Source organism: Pomacea canaliculata, linkage group LG1 (assembly GCF_003073045.1).
Source record: "Pomacea canaliculata isolate SZHN2017 linkage group LG1, ASM307304v1, whole genome shotgun sequence".
Taxonomy (NCBI): Eukaryota; Metazoa; Mollusca; class Gastropoda; order Architaenioglossa; family Ampullariidae; genus Pomacea; species Pomacea canaliculata.
In genome coordinates this window covers 6056070-6077817 of record NC_037590.1, presented here as the reverse complement: position 1 = coordinate 6077817, position 21748 = coordinate 6056070, and the positions used below count along the sequence as shown (strand labels likewise).

The window sequence follows — 21748 nt, the reverse complement described above, 5'->3', positions numbered from 1 at the left end:
GGTGAGAAGCTTCTTCCACTCCACTGAACCATGTATACCATGCATTCAATACAATAAAACAGTAAATGTATAAAAATACCTAGAAGTAGAGAATATCTCGGGTTTAGATCACGACCATCAGACCCCTGTTGACTACAAATGGGGGCTAATCGATATTCGTACTGAATAAATCGATTTTTATTGGACAGTACAGGCTGAGGGCTGTCATCACCACCACTCACAGACTCTAGTTACCTCTGGTCGTCTGTGGTGAAGGCAAGTACCGAGGCTATTAGCTTTCTAGTACAGTATTTAGAATTCCGACACTAGTATCACCCTTCTTGTTTTACAGACATTTGGTTCTACCGATACATCAATAGTATTAGCTTACTGTCTTACCTCCATTGACTTTATTTATCTTATCGTATTGCTGTTGTTTGTGCGTGTGTTTGAGATTGGTCCTTTTATTAAAACATTTCTTTGTTTCTTTGCCATACCTTTATCAAATTACTTGTTTACCTCGCCATCCTTTAACCATTATTACATGCTGCCCTCTGGTACTTCTAATACAACTGCTACAACTTCAAGATGTATCAGTGAGCCTTTGTAAGAAGCAAATAATACATAATAAAATAACTATAATTAAATATTCTCCCAACACGAAGAGGACGACGATGACAACAACTGCAATGGCTCAAGTCATAGATTCATGTACACATCTACAGGTTCTGCCTACAGAAATGTGTTTCACGCAGTTGTTGTATTCAGCACCATTATGCGAGGGAAAAGCCGAACCTTGTAAGCCTCAAGTCTTTTTCTGAGAGCAGCATATTCTTTTGAGAGACAATGATAGACGCCGACGAGGTGGGGAAGAAACTGGTCTCTTGAAAGCGATCCGCTACGCCCTAGGGAACCCCTGTATCGCTTCATAAAGTCAGGCCACTGGATACAGCACCCTGGAACCCTATGGGAATATGTAGAAGAGATGAATCAACTGGACTTAGCGACGTGTTCATAGAAAGTTCCATGACCCCTTCGACCTCATCTCGTAAGATCTGGAATGTAGGGGGAGTCCTGTAAAGACATCTCTTTGTCCGACATGGTGGTGTCAGACCTCTCCCTCCCACCCCTCCCCACTCCCAGGTCTGTGCGTGCTGACAGACCACTTCTACATGGCTTGGTTAAATGGAAACAACGTGCTGGGAGCTGGTTCCCTGCTACAATGATTGAAAGGGTGTGTGCGTGCTCCGCTCTTTCTCGCGAGATCGATTGTGTGCGTGTACGCGTGTACGTGACAGCGACCGTACGAATGCATGCTTGATTGTGTAGATGTTCGAGTATTTGCACGTGCATGCGCCTGTAGTGTATTCATGTATGGATGACACCGTGTTTGTGTACGTGTGTGGCTGTATTAGTGTGTGCGTTAATTGTCAAGTCGCGTTTACAAATCACTCAATACCAAACAAAACTTATTAACAAGAAACTGCGAGCGGGTTCAGGTGCCATTTCCATTTTGTGATAACATTACCTGCACTTTGCCTTCATTCTCCACTTTACTGTGAGCCGCGCACAACATTAACAACTTGTCTCGGTGATGGATGGGACACCAAGCAGCAGTGGTTGGAGAACTCGTGTCCATGATGGCCAGCGTGCTCAATAAGGTTTAGTGACTGGAGAGCAAATGTCGGTGAACTTTCGTCACTTAAGGTTAGCACGCACAGGAACAGTTGTGATCTCTTGGCTTTGATGCCTCAACCAGCAGTGGTACCTTCATCTATTGTCGAGGGAAATTTGACATCTCGCTAGCTTGTCATTATCTCAAGTGTGAACTGGGCGACTATGTATGTCATTATTAGTAGAGCTATGCTGTGGCTTCTAATAAAAAACCCGTGCCTTGTTGTTAGAGATGTTCTTTGAGGGGTTAGGAAGTGTTTGCAATGATTGTTTCTAAATGACGAAGTGCGTATTCATTTTCTACAACTGTTTCTAGTATTGTGCTCAATTGGATTTGTTCTTATTATGTGTTTATTTTATGCCGTACATTTGTAGAAAAAAAGTCATGGTTGTGTTTTTATGTGTGATCTTTACGATTGTTTCTATCTCCCAAATTATTTTTCTGAAAAAAAATTGTTTTACTTGTTTCTGTTCTTTTCGAAAAATATCAACATTTTGAAACAGTTGAACTTTTTACAAGTTTATTGTAAATCTCCATATTTTTGTTTCAGAGAGTGCACGTTACGGAATTGCTACATGTAAAAAATACATGTTCCAGCTAAAGATTCTTAGTGATACAGTCTTCATATTATTTTTCTAGGGTTTGCCACAATAATCCCTGTAGCGCCAAGTACCTCAAAAGAACAAGAACCTGTACCAAGAGAAGTAAGCTGCACGCATCACATTGATTCTCTTCTAATCTTCTGATGAAAAGTTCCCTCCCTGTCAACAATGTTTTCAAAAAGTAACTGCTCTGCTCCTGGCTCTTTAATGTCCTGCCCTTTCCCCATAAGCGAAGAAGGCGATGGTCCTCGCTAGTCTAAACACCGAGGTCTCAGCTAAGCCTAGCTAAGAGGTCATTGCTAGCTCTGACCCTAAGTTCGTCACAACTAACCCTGACTCTGACCCCTGAGGTCTCTGCAGGGTCTACTGTTCGTCAATGGTGGAGGCTGGTTTGTTCACCGTGTTCGAGGCCTCGCTGCCCTCGCAGGATCTCATGGTCTTCCTGGAGTACCGGGCAGCGCGGTTCCTCAACGTCGCAACGCCCCCGGCGCTGGCGGTAGTCGGGTGGCTTGGCAACGCCATGGTGGTGCACGTGCTGGCCTGCTCGAGCCTGCGCCGCACGGCCTGCTTTCCATACCTGGCCGCCATCGCGTGCCTGGACTGCGGGGTGCTGCTCTGCAACCTTCTCTTCAATTTCATCGATGTCTTCGTCACGGCCCTGCGAACCAGCCACGACGTCTGCCGCCTGCACTACTTTCTCTTCTTCGTCTGCTCGCATCTCAGCGCCTGGCTGTTGGTCGCCGTGACCGCGCAGCGGTACTTCGTCGTGTGCCGCCCTCTGAGGGCCTTTCGAGTCACCTCCCTGCGCTGCACGTGCTGGGTGATCGGGGGACTGGTCGCAGGCTGCGTGGGGCTCAACGCTCACCACCTGGTCATCCGGGCACACGTGTGGAACAACGAGACTGGCCGCTACACGTGTCAGACCCTCAGCACCGGAAGTGAGATCTTCACCCATGCATACTGGCCGTGGGTCGACGCCCTCGCCTACTGCTTCGTTCCTTCGCTTCTTCTCATCGTGTTCAACACCGCCATCGTCAGGACCTTGTACAGGGCAGCGGCTTTCAGGAACAAGTATCAGTTCAGCTTCTCAAATTTTCAGCCTTCTGTACAGAGTCAGAGGTTCCTCAGAAGGAACAGCTTGCCGGCAAACTTTCTGGGCACTACTTACAACCACTACCAGAACCACCACCGTCAACATTTCCTCAGGTCAGCCTTGTCAGGCTCGAGAACTCTCGTTCGTGGAGGTGCACGAGGGCAAACTTTGTCACAAGAAGTTGTTTGCCAGACAGTCAAAAATCAGTCTCGTTCTCGATCGAGTCAACACCTGAAGGCGACCTCCAACAAAAGCTGGGCGCAGTGGAACCATTCCTGTTACAGTCTTTCTCTTGTATCCTGGATCAGCGAAGTACCCGAGTCAGAGTTCTTTATAGACTCAGGGCGACAGCCACATTTGCATCAAGGAAGAAAGCAGTCTGTTTCCCTGCCTCATCTTCATCACACTGTTGGTTCTGCAAGCTAAACCTTTCGCAGAAGGTGAGAACTTCGATGGAGAGGCGCATGACCTGACAGCATCACACGAGGAAGCGAGCCGCGCTCAGAAGGAACATCACGTGACTCTCATGCCGTTGCTGGCGTCGATCGTGTTCGTGATGTTGTCGTTGCCCATCGCTGTCGTACTCATCGTGGAGCAGCTAGCGTGGACACGGTCCACCGCTCACGATGTGAGTTTCGTGCACTGCAGTTCTGTTGGCAATATGTCAGTTAGTATTTGTTGGCAGAATTTGTAGCGTTAACCCTGTAGTTGTTCAACATTATGTAACATTAACCATTTTAATTTTTAACACGTTGTTAGGCTTTAAGTCCATTGGCTATGTAACGCATTAACGCATCACACATGATGTAAAGTAAGTCCGTTAGTTTTTGAACACATGAACATAAGCATGCAGGTTCCCACTGTAGCTTTCGGTATCTTGGTTTTCCTCTTCTCCTCCAGGTGGCGGTGTATACCCTCGTACGAGTGGTAGTCGGGACGTTGATGTTGACCAACCACGCCATCAACTTCGCGCTCTACTGTTTCGCGGGCTCTACGTTCCGACGACAGTGGCGACAGCTGTACTGCAGGGCAGCACCACGAGGGCAGTCTGCAAGCGACACGCTACAGCAAGCCGCGTCTACAGCAACTTCCGCGCTGCGACGACGCAACGACAGGTACTTGGCAACGTTGACGATGACAACGGCGATGAGACAGAGGCGAGGGTGGCTGACTTCCAGGGTGAGTCAGAGGCGGAGGTGGACATCTGGTTGCCAAGCCGGCCTGTCGACAGCAGCCGCGGGTCGTGGACACCCTGGTGACACGCCTTTCGCAGAAGCATTACAATCTGTCATACCCGAGGTGCATACAGGAGGCAAGTTACGCCACCTGCAGGCTGGTCATCACACCCAGCGCCACCTCGGTGGGAAAGCGTAACTCTGTGCCATAATTCTCGGATGCTGTCCAAGAAAAAGCTAGATGGACCACTGGTGACTTGGTGTGAGTTGATGGAAGCGATGAGGTTGATATTTACGACAAACACCTAAAAGGAAAAGTCGAGAAGCAAGAAAAAGGTTAATTCCCCTCGGTGCCTTATGCGCATGTCTCAGCCATAATGCTCAGCACACCATTCGGGGGTTAAAGGTCGCTAATGCTTCCACACCTACATTCCATGACGATGACGTTGAAGATGAGGTATTCATCATCGCCCCTTTCATTACTAATACCATCACTACCCGAGAGGTAATCAGCATGCTCCTAACATTGAAAACCAAGTCCAGTTCTTTTACATTTAAATTCTGCTAATACTGATTAATTCAGTGTAAACACTGTGGACAATAAGACATTTTCTTGCTTACTCGTAACGAGCTTCAACAAAAGTAAGAAAATGCTTTTTTTCCCCTTCCTTTTCTGCTCATTTTGTTCATCTTTAAGGTTTAAATACTGTATTCGAATCTCGTTTAGATGAAAATGGGGACATGAAATATGCTTGCCAAGAAATTCACCCTGTGTATGCTTCCCCCAACTGCTGTTTTGTGCTGAGTACAAGTCAGTGTTCAATGGAGGTCATGTGTAATGGAAGGTCTTGGAGCCAGGTGCATGGTACCACTAGACACTAAGTGGATGGCTAGCGCCTGTCAGTCGCATAAACTGCTGTTACCTATCAGCAAATTAACTGAATGTTCCGCGTTAGACATCTGTCGCTACACTGCACCCGGTTCTAAGACCTATTCGGGGTCTAGTTTGCTTCCAAGCTTCATGTATCGCAGTCACTTTCCAGCTCTTCACAATTCAAGTTTCTTGCTCAGCTTCCGTGTAAATGTGGTATTGTCGACTTTAAATATTGGAATGACCTTAACATTTTCGTGCATACTGGTATTCAGCAGTTTGTGAAATATCTGCGACACATTTGTTATATAATAGATTATATAACAGATGGCTACGCGGATGCTCTCCCCAACAACTCATGTCTCCCCACAAGCACTGAATACATTCACAAGTGCACTCACACCTGGTTCAATAACACCAGTGGTTCGCCTTATAAAATGTAGAAACTTTATTGACTCGCCGGTTAGTCTGAATATGTTTATTGTACTTTTGAACTCCTTTCCAAACGTATTTTCGGGTTAGTAATAAATACATTCCTTTATTAGCTGCATATGATTCGTGTACAGAAGTAGTTTGTGAAAATCCCGTGGCATTATTTATTTTAATCTGTTTATTTTTAACAGTCAAAAACATCAGAACTTGTTGATAATTTCTAATAGTCAAGAACCCCAGGCCTTGTCGAAACATGCTTCCTGTCTTTTGCACTTCTTGTAAAGACTATATAATCTCCGCGTGCACTTCACTTTCTAGGTGTTAATCCGTAACTGGCATGATTTTGGATGGACTGATTGCTGATAGCTTATATCTAAATGATAGCTCAAAATCAATCAGATGCAAGGTCCAGCAAAAGTACAATATTTATTTTAAAAATATAATAATCAAATGTTATATCTGAATATGAAAGTTAACAATTCATGTTCGATATTTGCATCTTTCTGTTGACCGAAAAACAGGCTGATCTGCTAGGAGCTAAAGCTACTAACTGAACTTTTGCCAAACTGAGGTTCGAACATTTTGCATTAACGATCAGGTTAGAATATGGTTGTAAAAACATGTTTGGTAGGAGTGTAACTGCCCGCTATTCCACATTGTACACAGACAAAGCTTATTATTGCCTCACTACTTTGACACAACTAGTACATTTTTCGGCCATGATAACAGACTTACTGACTGGACGGTAATTATATCAGAGTTACAGCATCTAGTGCCAGTGAAGTGCACTGTTTTCTAGCAGGAACTGTAACTACCCGCCATCAATGTTTACAACCTTGCTGTGATCCAGTCGTGCAAAGTCTCACAAGCTCAGGTCGTCTAGTGTCTGCTTCCTTTGGCTCTGTAATTATCACAAACTAAACGCCTTGCTTGTAAAGACGACAGCATCACACAACAGGACAAAAAGTGAAATGAAACTGGCTCAACACTTATGTTCAGGTTTACAATACATAACCCGAACAGGCTTCGGTCCTCCAACTTGAAAGCTTGCATGCTTCTTCAGTTGGTTCGTCGTGCGCGCACAAGCCTCGGAACGAACAGGGATTTTTACTAGAGATTAAACCCTGAATGATTTCACGAATCATACTTCATTATTTCATTTTAAAATTTTCAGTTGAAGAAAGAAGCAAGAAACTGAAGCACATGATTAACTTGGTTATAGCAATGATTTCAGCGGCACATGTCTGTGGTAGCCGTTACATATCCTTTTTGTGACAGGGCTTTACTAAAAGTATACAGAACATGCCATCTTTGTCTTCATTATATCCAGTTACAAAAAGACTCCTTAAGATGTCTGTTACATCATTCAGCTTTTAAAAGGAAGCTTCAAGAGACTTTTACGAGAAGAAAATAATCTTGCCAACTTTCTCACTCGACTTTAGGCACTTTTGAATACTTCCTTCACCGATAAAGATCTTATTTTAAGACAATAAAATTAAAAAGGAAAGAGCAGACTACGGTTTCTGCAGCGCTTGAGGTACCGCCTAATTAGGTAGAATCGACCGATAGTTTTGTTCATCTTAAATTAGAAACAGGAAAATAACTTAGTCGTCACTGTGGGGAGAAGAGAGAACCAAAAAATACACAGACCTGAGAACGCAAATAAATGCAAATTGAGGTATTTGTGGCAAAGCACGTGTACATGCATCATGTTAAACAACTAAACAGAGATACATTATCATAGCAAACAACAAAAACAACAAAATAAGCAGATATTCCACAAGTACTAAGGGAGAAAAAAAACTCTTAGATTCTTTACATTATAATGTCATACCTGGTCAGAACTAAGTTAGGAACTGTGACGATTAATATCCACAAATAACATCCCTTTGGAAACATGAAATAAGACAAACATTACAGAAATCACCGCTCAAAAGTTTTAAAATAAACGCGAGTTAATCATAATATAAAAGAATCTCTTTTTAGGAAAAGAGGATGCCAGTGGCCACACTCCCCTCCAAAGAACGAGTTTTTCGAGAGCTTGTCTTTGCTTACCCTCATCAAATACACACAAGAAAATGTCTTCAGAGACCAGTCCAAAAGTCCATCTGGAATGTGATGAGGTTGTTTACCAGTCTCTGCCAGTTTTGATGTTCAAGGAGATGTAAGCATCTGGCCGCCTCTCTCAAGATCCACGAGAAAAGAGACAAAACTCAAGTTTACTTCGTGATAATCACTCAAACTTGAAACTCGCCATGACTAGGCAAGTCCACCCCTAGGCACTTGGGTTTAATTTAACCACCATTCAAGCAAATTAAAACTGACAAAACAACGGATTTTAGTCGAACGAAATTCCAAGGAATTCTAGACAAGTGCTAACGAAGCCAGTCAACGATGTCAGATCTGCTTCCACTACAAGGTTTCCGTATACTGTACACTTAGCACCAAACAGGCTTCAGCAGCCTAGTCTTTCCCCACCAGACGGCGCTGTCGCTCGATACACTCCTTTTACGGCTTCACGGGTGGCTGCTTGGAGACACTCGTTGCCATCCCACCGCTCAGAGAGAAAGACTACCAGAGTGAAGGACAGTCATGTATTGCACATACCGCAGCCTGCCGAGGGCGCCCTCTGGTCGAGTAGTGACATCACTCCCTTGAGTATCGGCAGAGCTTACCCGAGGCAGGGGCTTGTTTTGTCCAGTTATTGTCTCATGCGCCTCGAAGACCACAAGAGCATATACAACTTATACAGGAAGACGATATTCGAAGCGATTTTGATTACTCGCGCATAACAATATCAACAGAAAGATTGCAAACCCAGAGGGTCAAGGTTCGTGTAAGGGCTGAAGATTCTTTTTGCGTTAATAATAAACTTTTGGCCCGCGAACCTCTTTGGTTTTCATTATTTGACTCATTATATCAGGTTACTGTTCCAATATTGCTAATGTTTTTTTTTATAATATAAATGGCCTGGTCAAGAGCAGATCAGTCGGGTTCTGCGAGAAGAGTGACGGCGCTTGTGCAATGATGTCAGAAAACAATGTAGTCAGTCTGACTGGTGGCGACCTCATGTGGCGGTGTTGTCTTGAACCATCTCCGGGAACTCTTCCTCCACTCTGGAGTCGGATGGTTCTCCCTGCATGATGCGGCGCTCCCAGAAGGCGGCTCGCGCAGAGATGCACCCGGAGCGAATCCTGGGGACGGTCTTGTCCTCTACATCGAGGGTGGCTGCCGTGGGGGTCCCCCTAGGTATCGGACGAATTCGGCTTCCTCCGGCCTGCACTCCCGCTGACCGCCACTGACCGTCTGCTTGCTCGCTATGGTGGGTGAAGCCTGCGTCCAGGGTTTGGTTGTCATGCTCTGGGTAAATGAGCACCGGGTCCTTGGCCGGCTCCAGCTGGTGGTAGCGAGCCGGTTCGGGTAGTGATATCGTTTTGGTCTGTCGAGTGGTGTATTCGTCCTCAACTTCTTGAGGAGGCGCGCGAAGGCCTGACCGAAAAGTGCGGGTGGTGGGCCTTTCGTCTGCAGGTCCACTGGAAGTCGACTTTAAGTGGATTACAGCACGTGACTGTACAGGCTTGCTGCTGACATTGTAAGCCGCCTCCTGGCTACCTCTCAGTTTCTGAAGTTGGCCTTTAGGCAAGTGTCTTGCAGTGATGCTGTAAACCTGCAGATAGCATAAAGAATATAACAATAATCATCATCCTCATCATCAAGAAGTATGATGTCAATGCAATTAACACACTTAGCATTTTGAAAGAACTTCATCAATCTTTGTTTCCACGCATAATTTAATCTGTCATCTTCTGATCCACTCAATTAATCACTTGGTCAAAATGGAGACTTCATTAAAATGCCATGAACATAATGAAAGTCAACCAACAGTTGAAAACATGCTTCATACATCTCTGCGTGGAAATAATAATAACTGATATTCAGTTTGATGCTGAAGCCTAATTATATAATATAGCACAGCCTTCACTTGGAAGGAAAGAGGTATCTGTGTGTGTAGGTAGATGGTGTACACAAAAGCCGTTGGGCACAATTATTCCACTGCCTATCGACAAAACGTGGTTATGCTATTTTTTTCATACTGAACTTTATCTTTGCAAAGCTTTTTTTCTTGGAGATAGTGTACTACAATATCACTAACGTCCCTTTTGAAGCTTATCTAGAGGAGTTACATATCATAAATGTACAGAAACATCCCATAATCTATAATCATAACACATATATTACATGTATAAACTGAACCGTTTACGTGAAAATGAAAAACAATTTAACGCCCTCTGGCAGATAGAACATTAAATTAATATTAATATAGTGATTAAAAGCGAAATTCAAGAAAGCAGTTGTCCAGGTTAGTGGGAGAAGTGTGCAAGGGAATTCAAGAGTGAAAAAGGTGAGGAGCACTCTTAAGTGACAGAAAAATTGTTAATCTTATAGAAAAATCGAAAGAAAGTAACCATGGCAACAACAAAATGTAACACTAACTCTCAATAAACACACAAGTTAAAAACCGCTGTGGGAAAGTATGGTTCATGCTAGCAATATTAAAATGTATGCTGTCAAAGGTTTATCCTTTAAAAAAATAAAAATTTTAACGCATTTAAGCTCCGGCCGATAAATTGTATCAGGTCACTATTGTCAGTGCTACTTTATTTACTTAATGAATATTGTTATTCAGGTCCATTTCTTAGTTTAAATTAGTATTCGTATATTTTAAATCCTTGCTTCTTTGTTATATTCAAACAGTTGCCATACCTACTACATTTTTAAAGCACGCACATTCGTAAACAGGTATGGATATTTTCTGAAGGAAACAAGACAACATATGACTGGGTCGGCTGCTTTTTCAAAGCCAGATGAACACTTCTTTATATTATCAATAAATAATCAGTCTGTTAAAGGTTAAACTACATTAGTTATTTTTGGCATTGCTGAACAATGCCGTATGAAGCTGTCTATGCTTTGTGTGAGAAATAGTTTTGTATTGAACACGAGAAAGTAGTGAAAGCTTGGCTACTGATCAGGTAACAGCACCTTACACTACATCTACGACAGAAAAACAGAGAAAATAAAACTCGGAACAAATCAGTGGGGTATTGTAGCTTTTCAACAGATGCAAAAAGCTTCGATACTCCGTATTTCACTCATTAGTACACTACTGCTTCACTCAATACTCACTGAAGGATTTTCACTCTCCTGAAATTTCAATAAACATGCAAGGGAGGTATAAATTATAGAGCGCCATTAACAACAACAACAACAACAACAACAACAACAACAACAACAACAACAACAACCATCACCACCACTAAAATCATATACGATCTTGTCTTTAAGTAATTTCGAATAATACATGATACATATGATACACCATTTTTTTGCATGGCATTCTTATAAGCAGAACTTTATGAAAACGGTGATGGAGAAGACTGATGATGTGCATATAAACGATGAGTAATAAGGTCGTCCATTGCTGATGATGTCTAAGAAACGATAATTAGTAAGTTCTTCTCTTTTGGTCAGAATAAAGGACCCCCCCCCCCCCAACAAACAAAAAAAATCAACTGAACTTCCCATTACGCCACGCTGCTACCCTTTAATCGTCAAGACTACAGTCAATACGCAAGCTAGGAATATATGTTAATTAAACAAATCCAAGACTAATGACTGCGTCACGGTTCTGACCTCCGTGCAAAGCTCAAGACTGCTGGTCTGGTGACTTGTACCTCAACAAGCGTCATTCACTCCTATTTTGGATATTATCATCATGTAATGAAGTCATTCATTTGATCTCGGGACGGTCTTTAACTGGACAGTGAACTAATGGCGTTCTCGTCCTTTTGTTTGTAGAGGACAAACTATTGATCGGAAAGAGTCAGGTCAGTTTTTATGGTTTTGGCCAGATTGAGGGAAATGGGGTGGGAGTGAGGAGAACGGCAGAGAGACCGAAATGGAGACCGAAAAACACAGGCTCTGAGTGTAGCACAGTTAACCCATCAATCTTCCTGTTAATTGGTCAAACTTGCAAGACGTTAATCGAAGCTGCGCGCCCTCGGTGCGCAGAACGCCGGTCTGCACCAAGATTTACGGTGAAGTCTCGAATCACTGCATTTTTAAGGACACAGCAAATGTGAAATGTGAGCAACATGAAACGCCCTCTGCACTGATTGCAGCACTAGATCGTAAAGGCAAGGTAACCATCAAATCATTGACATCTGACCAATGAATCCTCTAATATATTGTTTACTTCACAACATCACTGTTCGTCTTCCCAGTCTCGCGCCATCTGAGTATTACGTCAGCAAGACTTTTATCACTGTAATGAGTTGTTGTACGTCATATATCGTTTCGTGTACGAGGTGTCTGACGTCTTATGTGCGTCATTTGTTTCACGTCACTTGAAGCAGAAAAAGACGTCATATATAAGAGAAGAGCAGTTGGTCTAAAAATGGCCGAGTAAGCGGGCAAAACACAACGGTCTTCTCCGCCATCTTCTTCATGACTCTCTCAGTGACATTCCTCTGAATTTGTGCCTCTGCGATGCACCTACAAATCTCTTCATCCTCGTCGTCATCTGCGTGGGGTCGTCAAGCGTTGTGCTGTGTGTGTAATGCGTCGTGCGTATGCAAGGTAAGCGTACGTCCGTCCTATTACAATCGCTAGTAGAACTGAGGTGGGGGAGTGGGGAAGGCTGGACTCTCTTCGTCAGTACAGAATTAACACACAGCAAACTGAGGCAATTTCAGGTCTCGCATAATTTTCTTGTTATCTTGCATGACTTTCTCAAAGAGGCCCAGATAAGTAGCTACAATATATTGATAATGACTTCACTCTGAAAACGTGAAGGAATTACGAGTTCCTACTAATCTATATTATCATCTTATAAAAGTTGATTGTTCGAGTTTTACACTGTGTCACAGCAAAGGTAGTTTCATGAGGGCAGACTGTCAAATGAGGAAGTAACCACGAAAAACAAATAATGAGTTGCCAGAAGTGAACCTTAATGACTGATAAAGCAAAAGTGAATACATACAGACACTATAGTAGTACATTAGACAATGCACACATATGTCTGTTGTAATAACACTAAACCAAACACTTAATACAAAAGTTATACTAGTGTATACAAACATTGCAGCCAGGATTGAACACTGAACACCAATCAACGAGTTTAAAAACAAAATTAGCAAAAAGACCGTAGCTAATACACAAGACAAGCCATTGCACTTCCTATTGAAATGAAGTACTGAAAACTAGCACCAGATAAAAATATTCAGGGTGTCAACACACAAGTAAAAATGTCATCCAGACGCATACATACGCAGTTTTCATCATCCGCCTGAGGTGACTGGCGTAAGACAAGGAAAGGATCAACTTAATGAGAGGTACAACGAGGACATTATTTCAACCCCCAAAACATGACTATATATTTATTTTCAATTGTGCGCCTATGATGGCACGAGTGTTGCTGGTAAGTACATTCTGAGAGTGTATCCACATGTAAAGATTCTCAATAATTTTCACTGTTTGGCACCGGATATCACAGTATCACAAAATGACCAAACGTGCTTCATTTCTAGCTTTATTCAGACTAGAACCATTCTAAATTAAAATGTGAGTACCTCGTTATGGCCTACAGGTATGAGTTACTTTGACTGATATTTATGGTGAAAAAAAAAAAGATGGAGTATAATATAACCTAGGTTTGAGCCTACATACACAAGAGTGAACGGCTAAAGTCTTCTTACCCGATTGAAGTTCCCGTCTACAAAGTCGTCTTCTTTGCGGTTAGGCGAGAACATTGCTCGTAGGCGACTGACTGAGGGAAGCTCGACCCCGGAGTCGGCATCGAACTCGGCGCGGCTCTCGGGGATGTCGTCCTCGCGTGTCTGCCCAACCAGGTGCAGAGGCTGCGGCCGCTCGCTGGTCAGTGATGTGCCGGAGTCGATAGACTCGCGCGGGGTGGATGCTGTGCTGGAGCTGCTGCCCCTTGACGACCGAGGGCTAGTCTGAAGAAGGCTGACCGCGTTCACGATGCTATTTACCTGCAAGAACAACACGAAGACCTCATCCTCTCCCTTTTTCTCAATAACCCAGTACTGAAATTTTTATTCCCAACCATCCCCAATCATCCTCTGATCATCCTCTGCCACTAACCGTCATCAATTATCATAACTCATAATCCCAGCCACCACCACAATCGTCATGAAGAACAGCAGCATCACCGCCACTATCTCCCCCACCATCGTCAGCATGACTGGGACACAATACACATGCTGGTGTCTGAACTAACCTCTTTCTCGCTTCGTGTCACCTGAACTGCTGCCTTAACCACCTGAGCTTCAAGGTCGGAAAGGCTATGTACAGGTCCCCGTCGACCTTCACCTTCCAGTCTCCCTTCCAGCTCCCTGACTCTGTCTTCTAGACCGTACATGTGGCCAGCAGTGAGGTATATCTGCATGTAGAGCACACGATGTTGCAATATGTCATAAAGGAAAACAGCAGTTGGAATACCCGATACGAAAATACAACCAAACAACTCACCCTTCCACACCAGTGTAATTAACAGACCCAGTGCTGGATGTTTAGGCTTAGCAAAGAGCAAAACTAACATTTGATTATTTCAATTGACTACTAAGCTTTTGAACTAATGTGAACGTGCATCCGGACCCAGTAAGTCTGGACTGCTCAGAATCAAGACTAATAAAAAATTAGCAAAGAAAAAGAAGCTGACCTTTTCCTCCGTTTCCTCAAGGCTAGACTGTCTGTTGACCACTTCTGCTGTCGGGCAGTAGGGATCCAATGTGACCGACCATCGTTTTCTTGCAGTCGTTTCAGCAGCAGGCTTTACCGAAGACACTTCGTAGTCTCGACTATACCATTCTCGGTTGGTTTCCTTCGGACCAAAATTGACAATCAGTTTACTGTCCGACTCGGGTGAGGCTAGTGAGAAATCGGACATGGCCAACCGCGAGTCCACTTCATCTGTCGGGACTGTCACGCTGGACTCATCTGTCAGTGTCAGCTTCTCTCTCATCGACCTCATGCTGTTGTCTGCTGTGGGCATTGAGCTGTGATTAGAAGTCCTTGAACTGTCAGTTTCTCGCCCAAAAACATCATCTACAACTGCCTTCTGAGCTTTAACTTCTGTCGCGCATACTTTCTGCGCATCACTGAACGCTGACGGCGGAAGTGGATCGTTGATGTTTTTATTGGAGACCGATGAGAGGGAGAGGGACACTTCTTCTCGGTACGAACCGGAAACAACGGGAGTATACTCTGAGGTCGTCCGGAAGGAATCGAAGGATGGCTCGTCCAGGTTGTCAGGCAGCATACTGTTGATGTCGATTGCTTTACTGTCAGTCTCTGTCAACGAGAGCGATGCAAAGACTGGCGAGGAGGATTTGTTGTTATTGTTGTCCCCATCCTGCCCTACCATGCCTGACTTCCGGTTCTGTAGTCGCGGAGTGCTCGTCGAGTACTCTTGAGAAAAGGATTTTTCACTCTCGATTGTTTCCTGGGCCGTGCGAAGAACACTGAGGGCGTTGGAAGTGATGAGGCGCACTTGTTTCGCGGTCTCCTTCTGATAAGAACACACCACAAAGCAGCTGTCATTTAGTGACCATGGGAGGCGAAACCAATGCTAGGACTAACCCTTTAATAACTAAAGTACTGATGATTAGTGTAAGCCAGCGATTGACGAAATGAGTCTTTTGGCGCTTTTAAAATAAAGAAGGAAAATGATGGAAATTAAGGGAAGGAAAAAGAATTAAACAAAGGTACACACATTCTCACACTAAAATTTGTAATGACATTTGATGTGAATTGTACCAAGTAAGGCGACACGAAATAAACAGGAAGACAAAAGAGACAAACATTCAAAATTCACAGCAAACAGCTACTAGAATGTACTGTAAGACTTTACCTTTAAGCATACAGTGCAAAGCAATAAAGCACAAACAGCAACAAAAGCAGGAAGAGGGCAGCTTGCTAAGTCATTATTCACGACCGCATTTTCCGCATAATCTATTTTCGTTTCATTTTCGCATAGCACTTTCTGCTATTATCGCAATACCCCATTATTATGCAACTTATTCCCCCCTCATTACCCCATTTTTTAAATTACCCATTAACTATCACCCCATTTTCTGAATTATCAATTATCTATCACCGCATTTACCCCATTGTTATCCTTCGTGCACTATACATCCCTATTAACCCCATATCCCACCCCAGCGCAGAGGTGGAAGGGTTAACCCTACATCTTACCATTGCAATTTCGTTCTCGATAATATCCAAATCCACCGCTTCTTCCAAGAAGTGAGAAGAGCCTACATTGTTACTCGGCTGTTTGTGGGGCGGGTGTGGGTTGTAAGGGTGGGCCACGTTCTCTATAGAGTCAAGATGGCGCTCCATGTCGTCCAGGTGTTGGCTGAGGGCAGTCAGCTGTGTGTGAATACATTGCAAGCAGGCTGGTGTTAGACACACTGACAAGCGCACACACAAACGTGCGACAGCAGGTAGGATTAGTGTGGTCATAGGCAGGTGAAAGCATGCCTGAACAGCAAGAAATACCTCCACAAAACAAACGCAGCAAAGCCTACAATACGCACTCAGTAAAAATAAAATAAAAAAATAATTAAAAAGCCTCCACTTTATTCGTCCAGCTACCAAATCCGAAGCTATTGGTAAATTTTTATGTTTAAAAAATAGATATTATGAGACAATCATAAGATGAAAAGGCAAGTTTAAAAAAAAAATAAAAATAAAAATAAAATAAAAACAAACGAAAATGACAACTCTGCTTTCCTCGTCAGTCACCGTGGTCAGGGAGAGCAGTGACACAGTGTCTACAGTATCTGTAGCAAGTTCCTTTTCAGTGTCTGTCTCAGTAACTCTGTTTCTGTAGCTCTTCGTGGATGAGAGACCATATAATCACACAGCAATGGCACAGTGCCGATGGGGAGCAACAACAATGTTAATGATGATAGTGAAGGTAGGGTGGTATGTGCGAGATATACAGTACTTTTAATACCCAGAGTGTATGTTTGAGAAAGTGTGCTTTTTTTAAAAATAAGATCAGTGTACGTGTGCGAGAAAGAATATTTGTTTAACACGATCAGTGTATGTCTCGCTATGAGAAGCAGTGGGCCCATACAGGGGAAGTTACCAGTATATATCCGCAGCTGCCAGGTGTACAATCAAGAACTTGTAAACATTAAATTTTGTGCAAACCAGGCTTTGCTACTACTCACGCAAAACAAAGTACATTGCTTTTTCTTCTAAGTGGGGTCAAGACTACTTGCCATGAGGACTATGCAACAAGATTACACGACATCAACTTGCCACCCACCTCCTCAGCGGTCACCAACATGGACTCGGCCTCTTCCCTCATGTTTTCTCGCGCCACGGCCACCTTCTGGGCCAGGGTGTCCAGCTTGAGTTCCCCGCGTCTCAACTGCTGAGCAGACGATGGTGTGTCCGAGTCCGAGTCGGCGGCACTGGTGTTACTCGAGAGTACTCTGCCCCTTGAGCGAATGGGCGGGGCGTCTCCTGTGAAACAAATCAGCAAAGTATGTTTGTTCTAGGACAGGAACTGAACTGCCTCTAGCAAACTTAGCTAAACGAAAAAAAAAATTCCATTAGATACAAACCCATACAGGTGTGCATGCGTGTGCGTTGTGGAAAGGAGCTGAAAACAGTATGTACTTCCTACAAAAAATTATTTTACATCAGCAAAAGGCCAAATAAATAAAAATAAAAAATGAAGATACACAAAATGTCTCTAGCTCCACAGAGGGACAATGAGGGTACTATAATCTACAACACGGAATGATGAACATCAAACTAAAATAAAACTAAAATAAAAATAAAACTGATCAAGGTAAATGATTAATTACACTCATCTCATCTATTCTACTCTATATAGAGGTTAAACTACTCCTTTATACTCGAACATAAAAAGTTTTTAAAAAATATGTTAATATTTAAAACGTTCAAATGTAAACAAGAAGAAAGTTTTTTCACGTTATAAATTAGGCAGTGAGCTCCCTGTACTTCTTAGCTGATTACGGAACTGGAAGAAATGGAAGCTATTTACCTGGACGGTTTATATGCACCATAAAAACATAAGCGACTTCAATCTTACCTGAAAAAGGCTCTACGATGACCTGCGCAGAAGACTTAGCCTCCCCAGCGACGTTGCGGGCAACAACCATGTACTCTGCGTCGTCGTCCATCGTGGCGTAGTCGATGGTCAGAATGTAGTCGCGGTTGCCGAACTTTTCTGAAAGATCGGTGAACATTGATAAGTTCCGTATTGAAGGCTGTACAAACACAATCTAAACGGAATGTACAACAACAACAGTTGTGCAGACCAGCACGTGTGCATAACACACATACGCACGCACGTGCACGCATTGCACACAACCAGCTTCACAGTTCTCATGAACGACTGAACTGAAATTTGTGCAATGAAATTTGGTATATCAAAGTAGTTTTTCTTGCCAGTGTGCAATAAACGCCCAGTTCTCCTCCACCTCCTCCAAAAATGAACCCTGAATTATCTTGAAAACACTGTGTGGGGTTATTTCCCCTGTATGTACTGTAATACAAGTTCGCGGCCTAATCCAGTCCGACCGACTGAGTGCACATGAGAAATGTCCAAACACATCGCTGCATCACTACTTTCAGGACTTTGGTGGGATTTACTGCTGCTTGGGCCCCTTGTGTGTATTTTCTCGAAACAGTTTTCATAAAAGGTAAATGATTTATAATTAGTTACATATGTACCGCAAATTATCTTTTATATCTACAGAACAGAGCTAAATATTATTTCCTTGGTCTGACGAGAGCTATTTAATTATTTTGTAATCAGAAATAATTTGACTGGTTTATTGTGACGGAGAAAGCGCATTCAAACTATAATATTAATCGCATGTTCACAACAGCTTCTACTTCGAAACAAACATGGGGATGTATGGTTTTAAAATTTTCAGTTTGTACCAACCGATTCGACAAGATTTGCTGTTTTTAAGGAGAATGCCGTCCTTGTACCAGCTAATCCTGGGCTGGGGGTAACCTTTGACCTTGCACCGGAACCTGACACTGTGTCCTTCTGTGACTTCCATGTCTGTGATTTGCTTTAGAAATTCTGGCTTTTTGAGGTCCTGCTTGTTGTCTGCACAAAATTCGAGAAATTAATCTTGGCGTGTTACAAGCATGCTGACTAACTTATGCCTAATATCTATAACACTGAGGTCAGCGTAGATGAGGACCTTATGTAGGGGACACTGACATGTTAACACAATGGCGCACCTGTCACATCATAACGACACGAAAATCTTTCACGGCCGAACGACAACACTTTCACAATAACAACAATCATGTCAGCTTATTTTCGACACTAGCACCGACAATGACCCTTTACCTTTGACAGTAACGGTGAGGTACTTGATGGCTTTGCCGCGGTCACTGAGGGCGATGCACATGTACTGACCAGCTTGAGCACGGCTGACGTTGTACAGGGTGGCTGAGTGGCGATCTCCATCAACAACCAGCTCTACGTCCTCACTCTCTTCCAGTTCCTCCACTTCTTCTTGCTCTCGGTACCAAAACACGTCTGCCACGAAGGTAAAAGCTGGTCTCAGGTACAATACTAGCAGACTAATTTACAATTCTCATGGTAACCAGTTGCCGTTACATTTGCATTATCTGCTTGTTACCCAGCCAAGACAGACGCACGCCTGTTATTCCCAATCCCATTACCTGCTTAAATTAAGCAAACACTTATTTACACAACCAGTCAGTCATCTGTACGTACACCCTACCTATATATGTATATGTATTCAACCTCTCCAGCTGCATTGCTAAACTATTACCGGACCTGAACCCTCACAGTTCTTGTATAACTACAGGGTCTACATACCTACGGGCTGGGTACCCGACACCCTGCAGGAAAACTTCACCGGTTCCCCTTCTTGAATGACGACGCTTTCGGGCACAAGTGTAAACCTCGGGTCGTCATTTTCAGCAGGGACTAATTCTTCCAGAAGCTTCAGTTCCTGTTTTGTCGGTTCCACAATGGGCCCGACAAAATCGTCAGTTCCTACACCCACATCTTCAAAGTCTAAATCATCACTGAATGGCGGCGTCTCAGTCCGTGTCCTGTGGCGGGCGGTGTCCACGAAAGAGTCACCTGCCCCTGCCCGCGTGCTGAACGACCGGCGAGACAGTCGCTCGAGTTCCTCAGAGGTCCGTGGGTAGAAGCTGTCGTCATCCGTCAGATCATCGCTGCAGAGAATATGGTCGTCAAAGTCGGACAGCTCGGACAGCTGGTCCACGTCCCTAATGATTATAAAAAAAACCCTGTTCTCAGAGACATTTTTAAAGGCAGATTTAAAGCATCAAAAGAAATTGCGAAAATAAACCCGAATTAGAATCTTCTCTTTAACAACATGTATTTTTTCCCTTGAATGTACAAAGCACTCAATCGACACCTGGGTCAACTTTGTATCCAATCGGCCTAAGTTGTCAATGTTCTTACCCCTGGTCTGTTATTCAGCCAGCCACACGTGCACTTATAATTCATTCAGCCAGACATTGGCTCACCTGTTGCCAACTTTAGGCATTAGGCGGTGATCAGGCTGTGGCACCATCATGTACTGTGGAGTCTCGCTGCCTCCTTTGATGCGCCTTTGGCCGATGTTGTCGTATGCAGAGGGCGCTGTGTTCTTGAAGATCCAGTTCTCGCGCCAGTGTTTGTCGCTGATATCAGCGGCATCCCTCTCCAGCTCCTCCTCCGTCTCCTCCGGGATGATGGCGAGGTTCATGGACAACAGGTCGGGGTCAGTTTCCCCAGAGTTGAAGTCGATCTGCTCGAGATCGGAGAAGTCCTGCAGATAATGATCCTTTCCGTTGCTCAGGGGCTCGAGGCTTGATGAGTGAGATTGAGAACTATAGCCGCTTTCCCCAGACCTGACTTCACCATCTGTCTCAAGAGACTGCTGAACTGTCCGAGACTGCGTCTCCTCCACGAAATGTTTAAGATCTTCAAAGTCTTTTGTAATGTCTATGTTTCTGGCTTGACGATCTGTAGGAGGGCTAGCCTCCTCTTCCACCTCCCCTTCTTCCTCCTCGCTGTCCCTGGTGTCCGGCACCAAGGAGGGGCTACTCAGGTGGCCATCGAGACGATGACTGAACTTGAGGGAATGGCTCACTTCTTTCCGATGGTTCTCTACAATCTGGGATGGATATAAGTCACAGAAAATGTAGGGTTATTTTTTTTTCACGATTGTGTCTCTCACTCACTCTCAAACACAGAACTATAATGTACGAGCAATCAAAGTTATATTATACCAGGTAGTGTGGATGTCGAAACTGGATCAAAAGACTTCTTGTTTAAAATGAATCTGTGAAAACTTTTAGTTTCGAATCAAATGTAAAGAAAATACTTTTTTCTGCTGGAGAGCATCGTGTATTGTTATAAAGACAATTTGTTGGATATTCCGGTGAGTTTGTGTTTCTTCTCCAGTGTGTCGATTTAACACACAAAAAACAAACCTTTGAGACGACTGCCTGCGCTATCTGGTCCTCAAAAGAATGGCGCTCATTAGTGGACTCATCGGAAAGTGAAGACAGATCGGACACAGCTTCATCGGAGGTCTGTAAAGATACGAAGTGCTGAGTGAGATCACATATCGCAGCCTCGACAGTTTCGGTTACATGTAACAAGAGCTCCAGTTCTTGTGTGAGACAAAACTTCCTAACATTTTTCCTCTGCATGCGTTTGGCCTCACTTGTTTCAAAGTCTCTGAGAATTTTATCGTTATGCTTTAAATCATGTTCAAATTGTGTTAAGATTGCTTCATTTCTTCGCTGCTCTTTTTTTATGAAAGTTTACTTCAATATATA

At 43.6% G+C, this 21748-nt stretch overlaps 2 protein-coding genes across 9 annotated transcripts in view; one reads left to right on the top strand and one right to left on the bottom strand.

Moving 5' to 3' along the window:
- Positions 1-2670: 2670 nt before the first annotated feature.
- On the top strand, positions 2671-5055 carry LOC112570252 (trissin receptor-like). The gene is made up of 2 exons (XM_025248629.1): positions 2671-3977; positions 4250-5055. The coding sequence occupies exon 1, from the start codon at positions 2690-2692 to the stop codon at positions 3773-3775; it is 1086 nt and encodes a 361-aa protein (XP_025104414.1). The 5' UTR covers positions 2671-2689; the 3' UTR covers positions 3776-3977; positions 4250-5055.
- A 770-nt stretch (positions 5056-5825) lies between these two features.
- LOC112563549 (titin homolog) overlaps positions 5826-21748 on the bottom strand; it is a 54977-nt gene continuing 39054 nt past the window's right edge. For 5 of the 8 annotated variants that reach the window (XM_025237596.1, XM_025237604.1, XM_025237621.1 and 2 more), the window contains 13 exons: positions 21398-21499; positions 20447-21078; positions 19764-20182; positions 19266-19457; positions 18846-19016; positions 17985-18122; positions 17190-17389; positions 16106-16282; positions 14571-15419; positions 14130-14291; positions 13585-13881; positions 11015-11032; positions 5826-9494 (listed from right to left, as the gene is read on the bottom strand). In XM_025237596.1, coding sequence (XP_025093381.1) covers positions 8895-9494; positions 11015-11032; positions 13585-13881; positions 14130-14291; positions 14571-15419; positions 16106-16282; positions 17190-17389; positions 17985-18122; positions 18846-19016; positions 19266-19457; positions 19764-20182; positions 20447-21078; positions 21398-21499 — 3957 coding nt within the window. In that variant the 3' untranslated portion in view covers positions 5826-8894. Of the gene's footprint in view, positions 9495-11014; positions 11033-12107; positions 13185-13584; positions 13882-14129; positions 14292-14570; positions 15420-16105; positions 16283-17189; positions 17390-17984; positions 18123-18845; positions 19017-19265; positions 19458-19763; positions 20183-20446; positions 21079-21397; positions 21500-21748 lie in introns of those variants that run through there. The other 3 variants (XM_025237614.1, XM_025237631.1, XM_025237640.1) reach the window with 3 other exon arrangements.

Coding starts and splice junctions, on each gene's coding strand:
- LOC112570252 (XM_025248629.1), top strand. CDS start 2,690: ATGGTCTTCCTGGAGTACCGGGCAGCGCGGTTCCTCAACGTCGCAACG.